This window comes from Kogia breviceps, chromosome 12 (assembly GCF_026419965.1).
Source record: "Kogia breviceps isolate mKogBre1 chromosome 12, mKogBre1 haplotype 1, whole genome shotgun sequence".
NCBI lineage: Eukaryota > Metazoa > Chordata > Mammalia > Artiodactyla > Physeteridae > Kogia > Kogia breviceps.
The window spans coordinates 76,297,660-76,311,780 of record NC_081321.1 but is presented as its reverse complement, the minus strand read 5'-3'; the positions used below and the strand labels follow the sequence as shown (position 1 = coordinate 76,311,780).

Genomic DNA, 14,121 nt, shown 5'->3' with positions numbered 1-14,121 from the left:
AACCTCGTACTTTACTTTTAAATAAATTCCGAAGTCCTCTCTCTGCCTCAGACTCTCAAGGTGAAAGACAGCAGCTGAGTAATTCAGGCAGTAGGTCCGGTGGCTCTGACATAGGCTCCTCAGAAGTACTGCAAGAGGAGAAGGGTAGAGGAGAATGAGTGGAAGCAAAGAGCACAGACAGACTTTCTCTTTCTCTTCACTTTTATCAGCAACTAGAACAGGGAAAGTGGAGGAGGCACCATTATCAAGTAGGACATATGACTGCATGGATAGTAACAGGTAATTTTCAAAATAAACATTGTTTAAAAAACCCCCGATATCCCCATAATAAACAGTTAACTCCTCAATAAGTTGCCTATTTTTTTTTTTTTTTTTTTTTTGCCCATAAAGAAAATTCTATTTAGGACATATTGATTTAATTCAGCCTTTACTTGCACTTATGCTTTGTTGAGGCCTACACACACTGCATGGAACCTGATAACAAACACCTCCTTTGATTTCACTGCTCATGTTGTTGATGTCAAGCTTGTGTTCGTAGTAAGTGATTAAAGTAACATCTGACCTTTCACTAAATCTTCCTCAAAAATATCCGCATACTGAATTCTCCTTCCAGCTTCTAAAAATAGAGAGTCAAATTTGGGGCACCTCTACTAAATGTAGTTTCGTAGCGTGCGTTTTATGTGCTAGTCTTACCCAATCTAACACTTGTGGTCTTTCTTCATTATGCTTATGTAATGTCTTAAACTCGCTATAATGACTACACATGTGTAAACCATATCAAATTTATTTTAAAATGAGGCACGTGGCCAATTCGTATGTATACGTTCATATGTATAATGGTCAAACTGGGCGCACTGCACAATGTGCCACCATCTCAGTTAAGTGTCTGTCTCGGGAATGACAGTTATTCTTTTCTCTTCACCAATGCTGCTGGCTCCTTACTGGCAGACATTCTCATTAGGAATCCATAGTGCCTTCCACGTTGCTAAGCCTACATGCTCCTTGATAGGTTTATTAATTAGTATAATGAGTAACGGGTCCCATTAGGGAATTTCCAATAGTGTCATAATGTGGTGAATGGGAGAAGGAAGACACACTTGCCGGTAACATCATAACTGCAGTGAGTAGAGACAGCAGACCAAGCCTAACAGCCCGGTAAAGGAAATGACAGTAGTAAAGCCGGAGATAACAAAAACCTAGAAAAATATTTTGCTAAAGGACCTCAGAGGACAAAACGCTATGGGGGGAAATGTCAAGTTTTGCCTTCCAGAAAAAGTAATTTGAAAGCTGATAATGTGAATTAATTTTTTCCTGGGGGGTTGGTGATAGCTGGGGGCTTGGAAATAAAGAGGAGGTCTTCTCACAGGTCACCTTGAGATGCTTGAGAAAGGGCATTACGAGGAACCTGCTGTGAAGACCATGAACCGTCAGGCTTAGAAATGCAGCTCTACAACCCACTGGCTATGTGAACTTGGCCAAGTGATTTAACTTCTCCAAGCCTCAGCGACCTCTCAGCAACTTCTCAGATGGCTTTTGTGTGGATAACAAACGTCCCAATCTTCCACTGGTGAGCTTCTTGTGAGACACCGTGGTAGACTGTTATCACTGCTCATCTAGTTCCCTTTCCTGGGGAGGAATATCTATGTCCACTCCATTGAGGGTAAGCTTGGCCATGTGACTTTCTTAGGCCGATGAAATGTGAACAGACATGCCAGAAACTTGAAAAGTCAGTGAGAGCCCTGCCTCAGTCTCTTACGTCTTTGCCCTTGAGACCGGTAACATTCTAGGTGGTGGGTGCTCCCTCAGCAGGGGTCCCAGAGCGAGGACAAAGTAGGAGCAGAGCATAAGTGAGATATGAAACCAAGCCACTGAGATTTGGAGTTTGTTCCTGTGGTATAACTGAAATTAACCTGACTCATGTAGGCCTTCTTAAATTTAGGAAAAACTTTCATAGCCCATCTTTACACATCTGTAACGTTAACAGGAAGCATTCATATGTGGGTATTATTATTGACTTTCAGCAAAGAGTCTATGCTTTAATAGGCTGTAAGTGCACTTATGCTATAGTCTGAATATGTGTGTTCCCCACAAATTCACATGTTGAATCCTAGCCCCCAATATGACGGTATTAGGAGGTGGGCCCTTTAGGAGATGATTAGGTCATAAAGGTGGAGCCCCCATAAATGAGATTAATGCCTTTATAAAATAGGCTCCAGACAGCTGTCTAGCCCCTTCCGCTATGCAAAGGATACAGTAAGAGGTCTTTGACTGGAAGAGGGCCCTCACATGACCTGGGCACCACCCTGATCTCAGACTTCGACCCTCCAGAACTGTGAGAAATTGATTTCTGTTGCTTATAAGCTACCCAGTCCGTGGCACTTCATTATAGCAGCCTGAGCAGACTAAGACAACTTACGTGTTTTGATGAGAAGCTGATATTTCTCCAGACTATTTACTAAAAACTACATTAAAAATAAATTCTAGGATGCCATGTCTTGGTGCTAATGTCCTAAGCAACCTGTCAGCCTTTTTTTTTTTTTTTTTTTTTTTTTTTTGCGGTATGCGGGCCTCTCACTGTTGTGGCCTCTCCCGTTGCGGAGCACAGGCTCGGACGCGCAGGCCTAGCGGCCATGGCTCACGGGCTTAGTTGCTCCGCGGCATGTGGGATCTTCCCGGACCAGGGCACGAACCCGTGTCTTCTGCATCGGCAGGCGGATTCTCAACCACTGCGCCACCAGGGAAGCCCCCTTGTCAGCCTTTAGATGAGTATTCCCGGATATGTTTGCCACCAGCTTCTGTGTCCCAAGCAAGGGCCACAAAATGCAACACCCACTATAATGGGTGTTCATGCTCTTTTGTGCTTCCACCCATCACCACGAGAAGAGGATGACCAGGCTAGTCCACTGATCCAAGGAGATGGATAGAGCCAAGTGCAGCAAAGCCCGCCAGCTGTCCTAGCCTTTGATGGAGTAATGAAATTATCAAGAAAACCAAGGAGACTTCAGACCTTGAACCAATACACATCCAAATATTCATGTCCATTATGTAACTTACTAAGGGCTCTGCCCCTTTGTCTAACAAAAACAGTGTAGCATGTGATGGTCCTAAAAAAAGATAATTTCTGACTCTAAAGGAATTGAGAGAGTTTGAGATTTTAGGTAATTCCCAACACTTTACATTCTTTCTTTGTTTTTCAAAGCTTTTCTTATTCTAATCTGCTTTCAAAGGTCACTGAAAGATCTCCCCACTTTATACCTAATTTTTGCCTGTTTTGCCTTGTTAAACTGTCCTTCTTTTTCATATCTCACCTCAAGCATCATCGCCCCAGGAAGAATTTCATGTCTGTAACTACTTCACCATCTGCACCAACGGAGAAGTTTTCCTTCATAATATCTATGTTCCTTTTTTCCCCAGCATTGATCTCAATTTGATTATATAATCATTAGTGTCATCATTGGATTAATTGCTTCCCCACTAGACTGAAAACTCCCCCAAAGCAGGGGGCGTGTCTAATTCTGCACATTACTGTGCACAGGGTATCAGTCCCACACATAAGTACTTAGTAAGTGCTCAATAAACCTCAATCTATGTTTTTTTAAGTAGACTGTAACAATTTAAATCTTGCTAAATGAGGATAGATAGGGACTGAATTAAAAAGCTCAAAGTAGGGGAAGAGGTTCAAATACCTACTTAAGAAAAAAAATAGCATTTATCAGACCACAGGTACAAGTTTTCCTCTTTTCTCCTCCTTTCACACACAGAAGTCTTATTAAGGGTGTTAATCGATTTGAAGATTTTGTTCCTTTCAGAGAGCCTGGCACTTTGTAAGAAGAACAACTGAACCATGTAATTAGCCTACACAAACTACTGCCATGAATACAGCTTTAAATTGAAGTCATTTGAAAACCAGACTTGGAGATGGCTTTTCCATGCATGCAGATTTCTGTCTTAATAAAACCCACACAGGAGAGATGACAATGGAGAAACAGATTCTGCAAGTTATTTCTGAAAATGTTGATTGGTGGGGAAAGGGATAGTTCCCTTGTGGGAAGGTACAGGTGGAACCTTCCCAGGAACAACAATAATGATTAAGGAGATATAAACAACTATCCTGAGAGGTAGGTGAATTTATCACATAGAAGCTGAGATCTCCCAGAAGGATTTTACCTTTGTGAGCACGGAAATGAAATCCAACGATGGTAAAGTCTCAGAAGCGTCGACATTGTCCTTGAAGATGTGGAAAAGACTGTTCACAAAACCAAAGCTTGTCTAGGGCCAGAGAGAAAGAAAACAAGAGTAGGTATACTTCCGGGGTAAGAAATAAAAATCTGATGAACTTCAAATGTCATTCTCACAGATGTTTTCCATTTCAAATTTATCTCCTGGCAAAATTCAAAGATTTATTTTCCTCTACTTTCCAATATATATTTTCTTATAAGTTTTTCTTATAAATGAATTCTTGTTGGTACCTCACTTACTTTTTTAGAGGAAAGATATTAATTATTTATAATATATGTGAGAAAGAACATTCATTTGAGAATAGACATTTATGGTGATGACAGAGATCTTAGGAATTTTTTTTTTTAACATCATTTTTTGAGGAAATTCATGTATTCAACATTACTTATTGAGTCCTCCCATGTACTTGGCACTGTTCAAGGTCTTCAGGATACAGCAGTGAACAAGATGGGTTCCTGAGCATATTCTAGAAGGTGTTCCGGAGCTTGTAGTCTAGAGAAAATATGGAACATTTCCCAAATTTTTGTGTCATCCTTGCATAGGAACCATGCTAATCCTTGTATTGCTCCAATTTTAGTACATGTCCTGCTGAAGTGAGGACTATGCTTACTCTCTTAAATAGCCACAGAAGAATTTTAAAAAATGTTACTGAAGGCTAACTAATAACTGCCATCTATTGGAAAGGTATCAATGCATGTGTAGGTTTCCTTATTAACCTGAACTCCCGATCATAAGATTAAATGGGGATGAAATATGGAAGAAACCATATTCCATGTTCCAATATGGAATACAAGCCAGACGAATAGACTAAGCATGAATTTTCATCGTCCTCTGGTGAATTTTAACACATGGCTACTGGAATCTTCCTACTTTGGCTCACCTGACTTCACTCCTCCAGGTTTGCAAAAAGTCTCCATAAATCCACATCCAGGAGATATTCATGAGTCTGTAGGTATTTTAATGTATTCATGAAGATCTTAAAAAAAATGCACATTATTTTTCAATTTTGATATTTGCCCTTTGCAAGAACATTAAACATAAACCTCCTGAGTATAATTTTACAAAACAACTTGGAGATAAGTATTTTCAATCGTTTTAGAGGTGTGCTAAACATGAATGATGGCATTTAAGCCCCCACAGAACATGCGGGACATGTGCTCTTCTGTATGAAGCTGCTGCTGCTTTGTGAGCCATAACAACACTCCTGTTGAACATCATCTGTTCAGATGGGCTTTCTCTGTCCCCAAAGAAATCACCAAGGTTCTCTTCTTGCCAACAGCACTTACTTGAGACCAAAAACAACATTCATACTGAGTTCTTATTTATTCCTTTCCCTGTGAAAGACCCAAATGTCCTTTACTTTCAGGAAATTAAATAGAGAACTCATGAGTTACTACCTGATAACTGGTAAGATGTTTAGATTTGGATAAAGCCATTAAATATTAATGAAAACATTGAGAGAATCTTTATGTCATTACTTGATTTGATGCTTTCCTACAAGAGAAAAACTACAGCAAGTCGATCCTCGCAGAATACCTGCCTCTCATTCTTTAAACTAAAGAGAGATCAATTTATTGAAATAGGAATATTCTATATAAATATGATGAAGCATTCAAAGGGACCGAATATTTCAAGAACTGTAGGTGTGAAAAGACTGGACTTTAATCCACCAGCGTTCTCCAATTCCCATTTCCATATTTCTTAATTAATGCAGTAAATGGTTCTTGAACTTGCATCAGAATCATCTAGAGGCCTTGTTAAACTGGAGATTAGTGGGACCTACCCCAAGTCTTTCTGATTCAGTAGGTCTCTGATGGGGTCTGAGAATATGGGTTTCTAACAAGTTCCCAAGTGATTCTGATGCTACTGGTCCAGGGACCACGCTTTGAGAACCACTGACTTAGAGTTTCCCCCAGTCCAGGAAACATCAGTTGTCTGGAAATCTGTCAATATCCAAACATTTAAAACATGTAATTGTAAGAAACAGAAATCATTAGTTCAGATAAATTGGGAAAATTTAGAAAAAATCATCTTTGTGCTATAAGATTATTTTCTTTATAGAAATTTTTGCCATTTAAAAAAACATTGAGTCTTTCAGTGAATTTATTTTATTATTTGAGTTACAAAATTCCAATTGACAAGCAACTTTGGGAAATTCATATTGATTGTGTAAAGAGAGGTACTTATATACTTTAAATACACTGGGGCATTTGAAAATAAACTCAAATTGTCTTTTAAGCAGAAAAATGCTAGTTTAAAAAGCTTATGTAGCTTATAGTGGGATGGAAAGTTCTGTGCTGTCTATTAGGGCAAAGGAGGTAGCAGAGCTCACAGGGTGAGTGCTTTGCAGTGAACATCTATTGGGTACCACTCAGCTTCAGCGGCCCCCCTTCCCTAATATCATCCCAGTTTTCACCTCAGCCTCTACTCTTCCTCATACCTTGAATGTGATCATCTTAAGCCAATGAGCACTTTCCTTCCTTATCCGGGTAGTTGGTTCAGAAATGGGCATGTGACTTAAGCCAGTCCAATCAGAATGACAATCAAGACTTTGGCTATGAGTGCTAAGAAGAGATTCTCTCTCTCTCTCCCTTCTATTTCTCACTCTCTCCATGGCCTCAAGGACAGCAGCCACTCTGTGACTACAACAGAAGCCAGCCACAGGATGACACTGATATTGTGGAAGGCAGGGATGAGGCATGAAAAGAAATTCTGTCCTTGCTTTTGAGCCCCTTGATCAAACCAACCTTGAATTCTGTCTCAACTCTGGACTTTACAGTCACATGGGTCAATAAGATCCTTACTTAAGCTAGTTTTCTGTATCCTGATACGGTCTCTAAGTTTTAACTTTGAGTTTCTTTGTGGTTTAAATTTTGCTAAAGTACTTAGCAGTATGACTGTCACAATAAATACTACTTACAGAAAAGAACATCTGTATAGCACTTGATAGATTTCAAAGGAAACTAATCTGATCATCTCAATGATCAGATGTTATGAGACAGTCAGAGATGGTACTGTCATCCCTCTTTTATAGCTTAGAACAGGAATCGTCAAATGACAGCCTGTGGGATAAATCAGGTCTGCTACCCATTTTTGTGAATAAGGTGTAACTGTAACACAGCCACACACATTTCTTTACAAATTATCTATGGCTTCTTCTGCACTGCAATGGAAGAGTTGAGTCGTTGCAACAAAGACCACATGGCTGGCAAAGCCTAAAATATTTACTATCTGGACATTTACAGAAAGCATGCACCAACTTCTGTTTTATGGAATGGAGGACTAGACTCTCCTAAGTTCACACGGCAAGTCAGAGGCAGATCCAGGACTTGAACTCCTGTCTCCCAACACAGTGCCTTTTCCTGTGTAAGGCAGCAGCCAGGACTCAAAAATGCTTAAGGGCAGAGGCAACCTTGGGAGCAACGTGGACCATCCTCCCCTGTGGTCTTAGAGGGCATTTGCTCCCTTCCCATCCTTTGCCCTGTGGTTCTTCTATAAGGAATTCTCTGCTCAGAGCCTCCCCAGATCAGGGCTACTGAACCGCACAACCTCAGGAGCACCATTTACATGACAGACATTGTGAACACACCGTATAATCCACCCCTCCCCACCCTCCCCCGCGTTACACGTGGATGGTTGCCCTGGAAATCTGTGGCTCCGTAGCTGATAAAAAGCATTTGCCTGGCACTGTTCACAAGGGAGTATAAGAGCCAAAAGAGGAAGCTGAACGAAGGTGGGATGGCTGCCTTGAGGGTGGCTGTGAGCTTCCTGACTTGAGTATGTAAGCACAGGGTGAGAATCAGGCAGAAGAGATTCAGACATCACATGCGGAGCTGGAAGGGCTCACCCAATCCTAAGAGGCTATGTTTGAGAAAAGAATGAAGAGAAACCAAGTTGCAGATAACCAAAAATAAACAAAATTTCCTTAAGATCCTCTGAAAGAGGGGACCCCCCCCCCATACTTCCTTCCTTCCTTCAGCATGGAAGAAAGAAATGAGTCCCTAAAGAACCAGTGTTTTCCATCTACTACGAAAATTAAAGCCAGCATTACCATCTTAAGAACTAATAAATGGTCCAAGAAATAAGTGCATTCGCTCGTGAAGAGTTCCCACACAGCCTCTTGCTGCTTTCTCAAGTCTAACTGATGAGTAGGAAGTTTTTGATGTGTTTCCACGACTTCATTCCAGGTCTTATCCTGTACGTGGGAGAAAATAGAGAACAAAACATTTCGATGGGTTGACCTGTTCACCCTTCCTTCGACTTGCAGTACAGCAGGAACAAGCAATCCCCCAAAACACGATTTCTCACTGCAAGCCCCCGGCATCCCTCTGGGTAGAGTTATCCAAACCACAGTTCTCTCTGCATGGCTTTGGGATATCAATTCCTCCCACCCATGGGATGGACATGCTATTTTTAGTTTAAAATGAAAATGAATTCTAATTGATGTTGTTCTGAACTATGCTTGAGATTTTCATAAGTCCTTTGCAGTTTTTTGCAAAGAAACCCCAAAAACAACCCACCAAAAGAACCCCAAACCCAGAATTGGGAAGTCTGATCCAGGTTCCACTGGTAAAACTTGTTGAAATTTATTACTGAAGAATCATGAAATAAGAGACTTGAAGTTTTTAAGAGACCTTCAGAAACTGTCCTATCAAAACCAACCTGTTCTGTAAATGAGGAAACTAAGGCCCAGAGAGGGGAATGGTTGTAACAACTATTAACATTGGTACAGGGCTTCATAGCTTACAAAGTAGCCTCATGTCCATTACCTTACTTAAGGTACAGTGACTTTCCCGAGGTTTCCGTGTGCTTTAGAGCAGCGGTCCCCAACCCTTCTGGCACCAGGGACCGATTTCGCGGTAGACAATTTTTCCACGGACGGGGCAGGCGGGGGGGGGAATGCGAACCATGGGGTGCTGCAGAGGAAGCTGCCCTTGCTCGCCCACTGCTCACCGCCTGCTGTGTGGCCCCGTTCCTAACGGGCCTCGGACTGGTAGGGTTGGTGACCCCTACTTTAGACAGAGCAGACCTCGGTCTGCCCAGGTCTGGGCTTCTCTCCTGCACTTTGCTGTTATTATGAACAAGCCAATAATCTGACAACTTAAAATAATGGCGAAAACAAACAAAAAAAAGCTATGCCACACAGAAAACAATGCATGAGATACCTTCAGTCTGTGGAACTCATAGTGCCTGAAGTCTGTAATCTTCCAAGAGGAGAGGCAGCCTTTCAGATCAGATGTGTGCTTGTGTTTGTCTTTGCCCTGCTTAAAGATTGTAAGAAACAGGATTTTCAATCTTTTAACAACACACCTTTGGTAGCCTTGGCATCTTTGGTTCATTGTCCAACATGCATGAGAACAGACTGCACATTTTGTCTATGAGTCACTAACAGGTGAAACACCATTTCTGAGCCATAGTCTGACCCACAGGACTTCAGAGTGTCAGACATGGAGGAGAGAGGCTGGTGAGGATGTCTGATGCAAACCTCTCATTTTACTAAAAAAAGAGAGAAAAAAGACAGAGCTCAAACACTCCTATAGCAAACAGATGGATTTCAGTCTAGCACATACCTTGTGGTCCTAGAGTCCTTCATATTCTAACTTTTCCAAATGTTGGATCATAGAAGTTTACCATCAGAAGGGGCCTTGGATGTCTTAGTTCAACCCCTCACTTAGTAGATGACTAAATAAAGCCCAGAGTGTTAAAGCAACTTCTTAGCATGATAATTCACAGCTGGAGAATACCAGGATATCCTAGAAACTCTAGTTTCCTTAGGATGGAACCACTGACTCATTTTTGTTATAATTTTTATTTTAAATAATATTAGTTAAAAAATTGGATTACAAAGGTAATATATGGTTATTATAGAAAATTTGAGAAACAAAACCACAAAGAAAAAAAGTTACACAAAGTTATCTGTAATCTCCACCGCCCCTTCTTTCCCCTGCGGTAACTACTGAAAACCTTTTTCTGATTGTATTTATAATTAATTTTTAATGGTGTCATATTTATACATCCTTTTGTAACTTGCTTCTAAACTTTATCGTGACCTTTCAATTTTTTCTGACTCATTCAATATCCTGGTGCAACATCATGAATTATCTGCTTAAAGAGCTCATTTTACCAACTAAATCAGGAAGAAGCTATCAAATAACGAAGTGTGAGGCTTTCTAAAGTCAACTTGACTGCATTTCAAAAGAATATTTAGCACAAATCATTTTTCAACGTGTTCTACTGCCTCAGGGCACATGACGCTGGCATGGATCTAAGCAGTTTGGTGGGCATTTTCCGACTTTAGGTTAAGGAGCCAGAGAAGGCACAGCTTATCTGTTGTGGGGAGGCAGCTCCCTGTGTGTCCGAAAGGAGACCCCGCAATCGGTTCAGAAAGTGCTAAAGGGCTGTGGCTGACTTCTCTGCTAGGGTTACGGCACTGAAAGAAGAAACTTACTAGAGGACTTATAGGCTTCACAGTAGCAAAGGAATCCTGGAGCTGGTTGGGGACCTCCTACAGCAGCTGGGATGTATGCCTTTTGTTGGTGTCTGAAACCACAGTTGTGGAAATTAAAAATCAACAGCCAGTTGGAAAATAAAGAAGCTGAGGCAATGGAAGAGGCACTGGAGCTGGGGGAAAGGGGGCGCCAGCCCTCTGTCTTGAAGGACACTCACTGTGGCTTTCCAAGGGTCTGCACGACCTCCTGGCCAAAGTGCTTGGCGGATATGCTAGTGAGAAGGGAAGGAACAGTCCTCTTGGAGGAAACACTAACTCATTAGAGTTACAGACCCTTTGTTGGAACCTGTGCTGCTTCCACTATGGTGGCATTGGTTGGGAGATGCAATGAGAAGATGTGAAGGGTATGTGAGAGGATGTAGAGGATAAAGAAAAGAAGCCAAGGTTAAGTCTGGGGCATCAAATTTAATAACTAAGAGGCATGTGGAATGGAAATTTGTCGTAGGCACTGGTGACATGGAACTGGAGTAAAATGGATATACAGTTGTCCCTCAGTATCCTAGTGGGATTGGTTCCAGGACCTCTTCGGATACCAAAATCCACAGATGCTAAAGTCCTATTTATAAAATGGATTTGCATATAATCCACACACATCCTCCCATATGGTTTAAATCATCTCTACATTACTCGTAATACATAATGCAATGTAAATTCTGTGTAAATTGTTGCTGGTGGATGGCAAATTCAAGTTTTGCTTTTTGGAAATTTCTGGAATTTTTTTTTTCAAATATTTTTCATTTGTAGTTGGTTGAATTCAAGGATGCAGAATGTACAGATACAGAGGGCTGACTGCATGAGAATATATGGATTCTGTAGTGGTTGACTTTGAATTGGCTTTGAATTGGTGAGAAGAGACAAGATCTTTGAGAGCTCTGATGAGATAAAGGAGGGAGGAGTGTCCAGGTCTGGTTATGGAGCTCCTCAGCTGGAGAAGCAATTCAATATTAGGGCTAAAACAGACTCAGAGGGCTTCCCTGGTGGCGCAGTGGTTGAGAATCCGCCTGCCGATGCAGGGGACACGGGTTCGTGCCCCGGTCTGGGAAGATCCCACATACCGCGGAGCGGCTGGGCCCGTGAGTCATGGCCGCTGAGCCTGAGCGTCCGGAGCCTGTGCTCCACAACGGGAGAGGCCACAACAGTGAGGCCCGCATACCACACACACACACAAAAAAAACAGACTCAGAGCCAGACTGCCTGGAACTGCTGGGACAAATGCCCACTCTGCTGCTTAAGAGCTGTGTGACCTCAGGCAAGCTATTCACCCTCTCTGAACCTCAGTTTCCCCATTTGCAAAATGGAGATAACAATGTTACCTACCTTGGTGGGTTGTTTTGAGAATTAATGGGTTAACATATGTAAACTGTGACATCCATAAACAGCAACACATAAACAAAAACAGTGCCTGATAACGTGGTAAAAATTATATATGTGTTTGCTTTTATTACAATTATTGTTATTAATGGTTGAGAAGAAAGGAAGGAGAGAAGAAAGAAAGGTAAGGAAAGGTAAAGGTAAAGATAGATTGGGGAAATATATTACAATATGGTAGTATTTGATATTGATGTGGATTATCATTTATATATCAATAGATATGAACTGCTTGAGAAATAAGGCTAAAAAGATGAAGGAGTGAGTAGACACTGATTTTTAAGGGGACCAGACATTGTTTCCTTGTAAAAGTGAGCCTTCAAGAAATGAGTCTCCTTTCATTACTGACAACATTTGCTGAAACATTCTGTCATTTCACTGACTGTTCTGTCTTTGTGTATCTCCACCACTGCCTACCCACCTCCAACACTGTGCAAGCCATTTGTCACATTTTTTTCCAATTTACATGTCAGTCTGACCTTCTCAATTGTGAGCTGAAAATGAGCATCTTGGAATTGTTTGGCACATATAGTCACCTGATACATGTGGAACAAATTACTTCTTTATGGTGAAAAAAACAGATGCATCACAAAAACTTGTAGGTTTTTACCCTTACCCTTCCTTAGGTAAGTCTTCCCTTCTGAAAGCACGTTCTAGATTCCTGCTCTGGAGAAGCCCTCAGGAGAGCTGGTGGGAGATGTCCCTTCTCTTGAGACTCTAGACCCAATTGACAACTGACCCTGCTTTCCTTTAAATGAGGAAGGAAAAATATACAAGCAGCTCATGCAGCTCAATATCAAAAAAACAAACAACCCAGTCCAAAAATGGGCGGAAGACCTAAACAGACATTTCTCCAAAGAAGATATACAGATTACCAAGAAACACACATGAAAGAATGCTCAACAACATTAATCATTAGAGAAATGCAAATCAAAACTACAATGAGATATCATCTCACACCGGTCAGAATGGCCATCATCAAAATCTACAAACAATAAATGCTGGAGAGGGTGAGGAGAAAAGGGAACCCTCTTGCACTGTTGGTGGGAATGTAAATTGATACAGCCACTATGGAGAACAGTATGGAGGTTCCTTAAAAAACTAAAAATAGTACTACCATACGACCCAGCAATCCCACTACTGGGCATATACCCTGAGAAAACCAAAATTCAAAGAGTCATGTACCAAAATGTTCATTGCAGCTCTATTTACAATAGCCAGGACATGGAAGCAACCTAAGTGTCCATCAACAGATGAATGGATAAAGAAGATGTGGCACATATATACAATGGACTCAGCCATAAAAAGGAATAAAACTGAGTTATTTGTAATGAGGTGGATGGACCCAGAGTCTGTCATACGGAGTGAAGTAAGTCAGAAAGAGAAAAACAAATACCAGATGCTAACGCACATATATGGAATCTAAAAAAAAAAAGTGGTAATGATGAACCTAGTGGCAGGGCAGGAATAAAGACGCAGACATGGAGAACAGACTTGAGGATGCAGCAGGGACGGGGAAGCTGGGATGAAGTGAGAGAGTAGCACTGACATATATATACTACCACATGTAAAACAGATGGCTAGCGGGAAGCAGCCGCATAGCATGGGGAGATCAGCTCAGTGCTTTGTGACCACCTAAAGGGGTGGGATAGGGAGGGTGGAAGGGGAGACACAAGAGGGAGGAGATATGGGGATATATGTGTATGTATAGCTGATTCACTTTGTTGTGCAGCAGAAACTAACACAACATTGTAAAGCAATGATACTCCAGTAAAGATATTAAATGAGGAAGGAAGGAAGGGAGGGAGGGAGGGAGGAAGGAAGGAAGGATCCCTGGAGAGGCTGCACCACAGGCCTTGTCTCAGACCTGCCAGGAAAACAGTCAAATCATGTCCCTAAAGAGGGGCAAAATGAGAAAGACTGGTGAGCAACAGCCCTGGTGACAATGGTATCATAGTTTTACTAACAGTTTATGACTTGAAACTAGTAATGTTTAGACTGTGTCC

General features: G+C 41.4%; 1 protein-coding gene and 1 non-coding gene across 2 annotated transcripts in view; both read right to left on the bottom strand.

Moving 5' to 3' along the window:
• Positions 1-14,121, bottom strand: part of PLEKHG7 (pleckstrin homology and RhoGEF domain containing G7) — an 81,954-nt gene that overhangs the window by 44,203 nt on the left and 23,630 nt on the right. Inside the window, 5 exon segments of the mRNA XM_059082466.2 lie at positions 17-261; positions 4,168-4,269; positions 5,120-5,215; positions 8,291-8,434; positions 9,405-9,500. Coding sequence (XP_058938449.2) covers positions 17-261; positions 4,168-4,269; positions 5,120-5,215; positions 8,291-8,434; positions 9,405-9,500 — 683 coding nt within the window.
• On the bottom strand, positions 4,737-4,840 carry LOC131767493 (U6 spliceosomal RNA). The gene has a single exon (XR_009338707.1). It is a non-coding gene; the product is annotated as a U6 spliceosomal RNA (small nuclear RNA).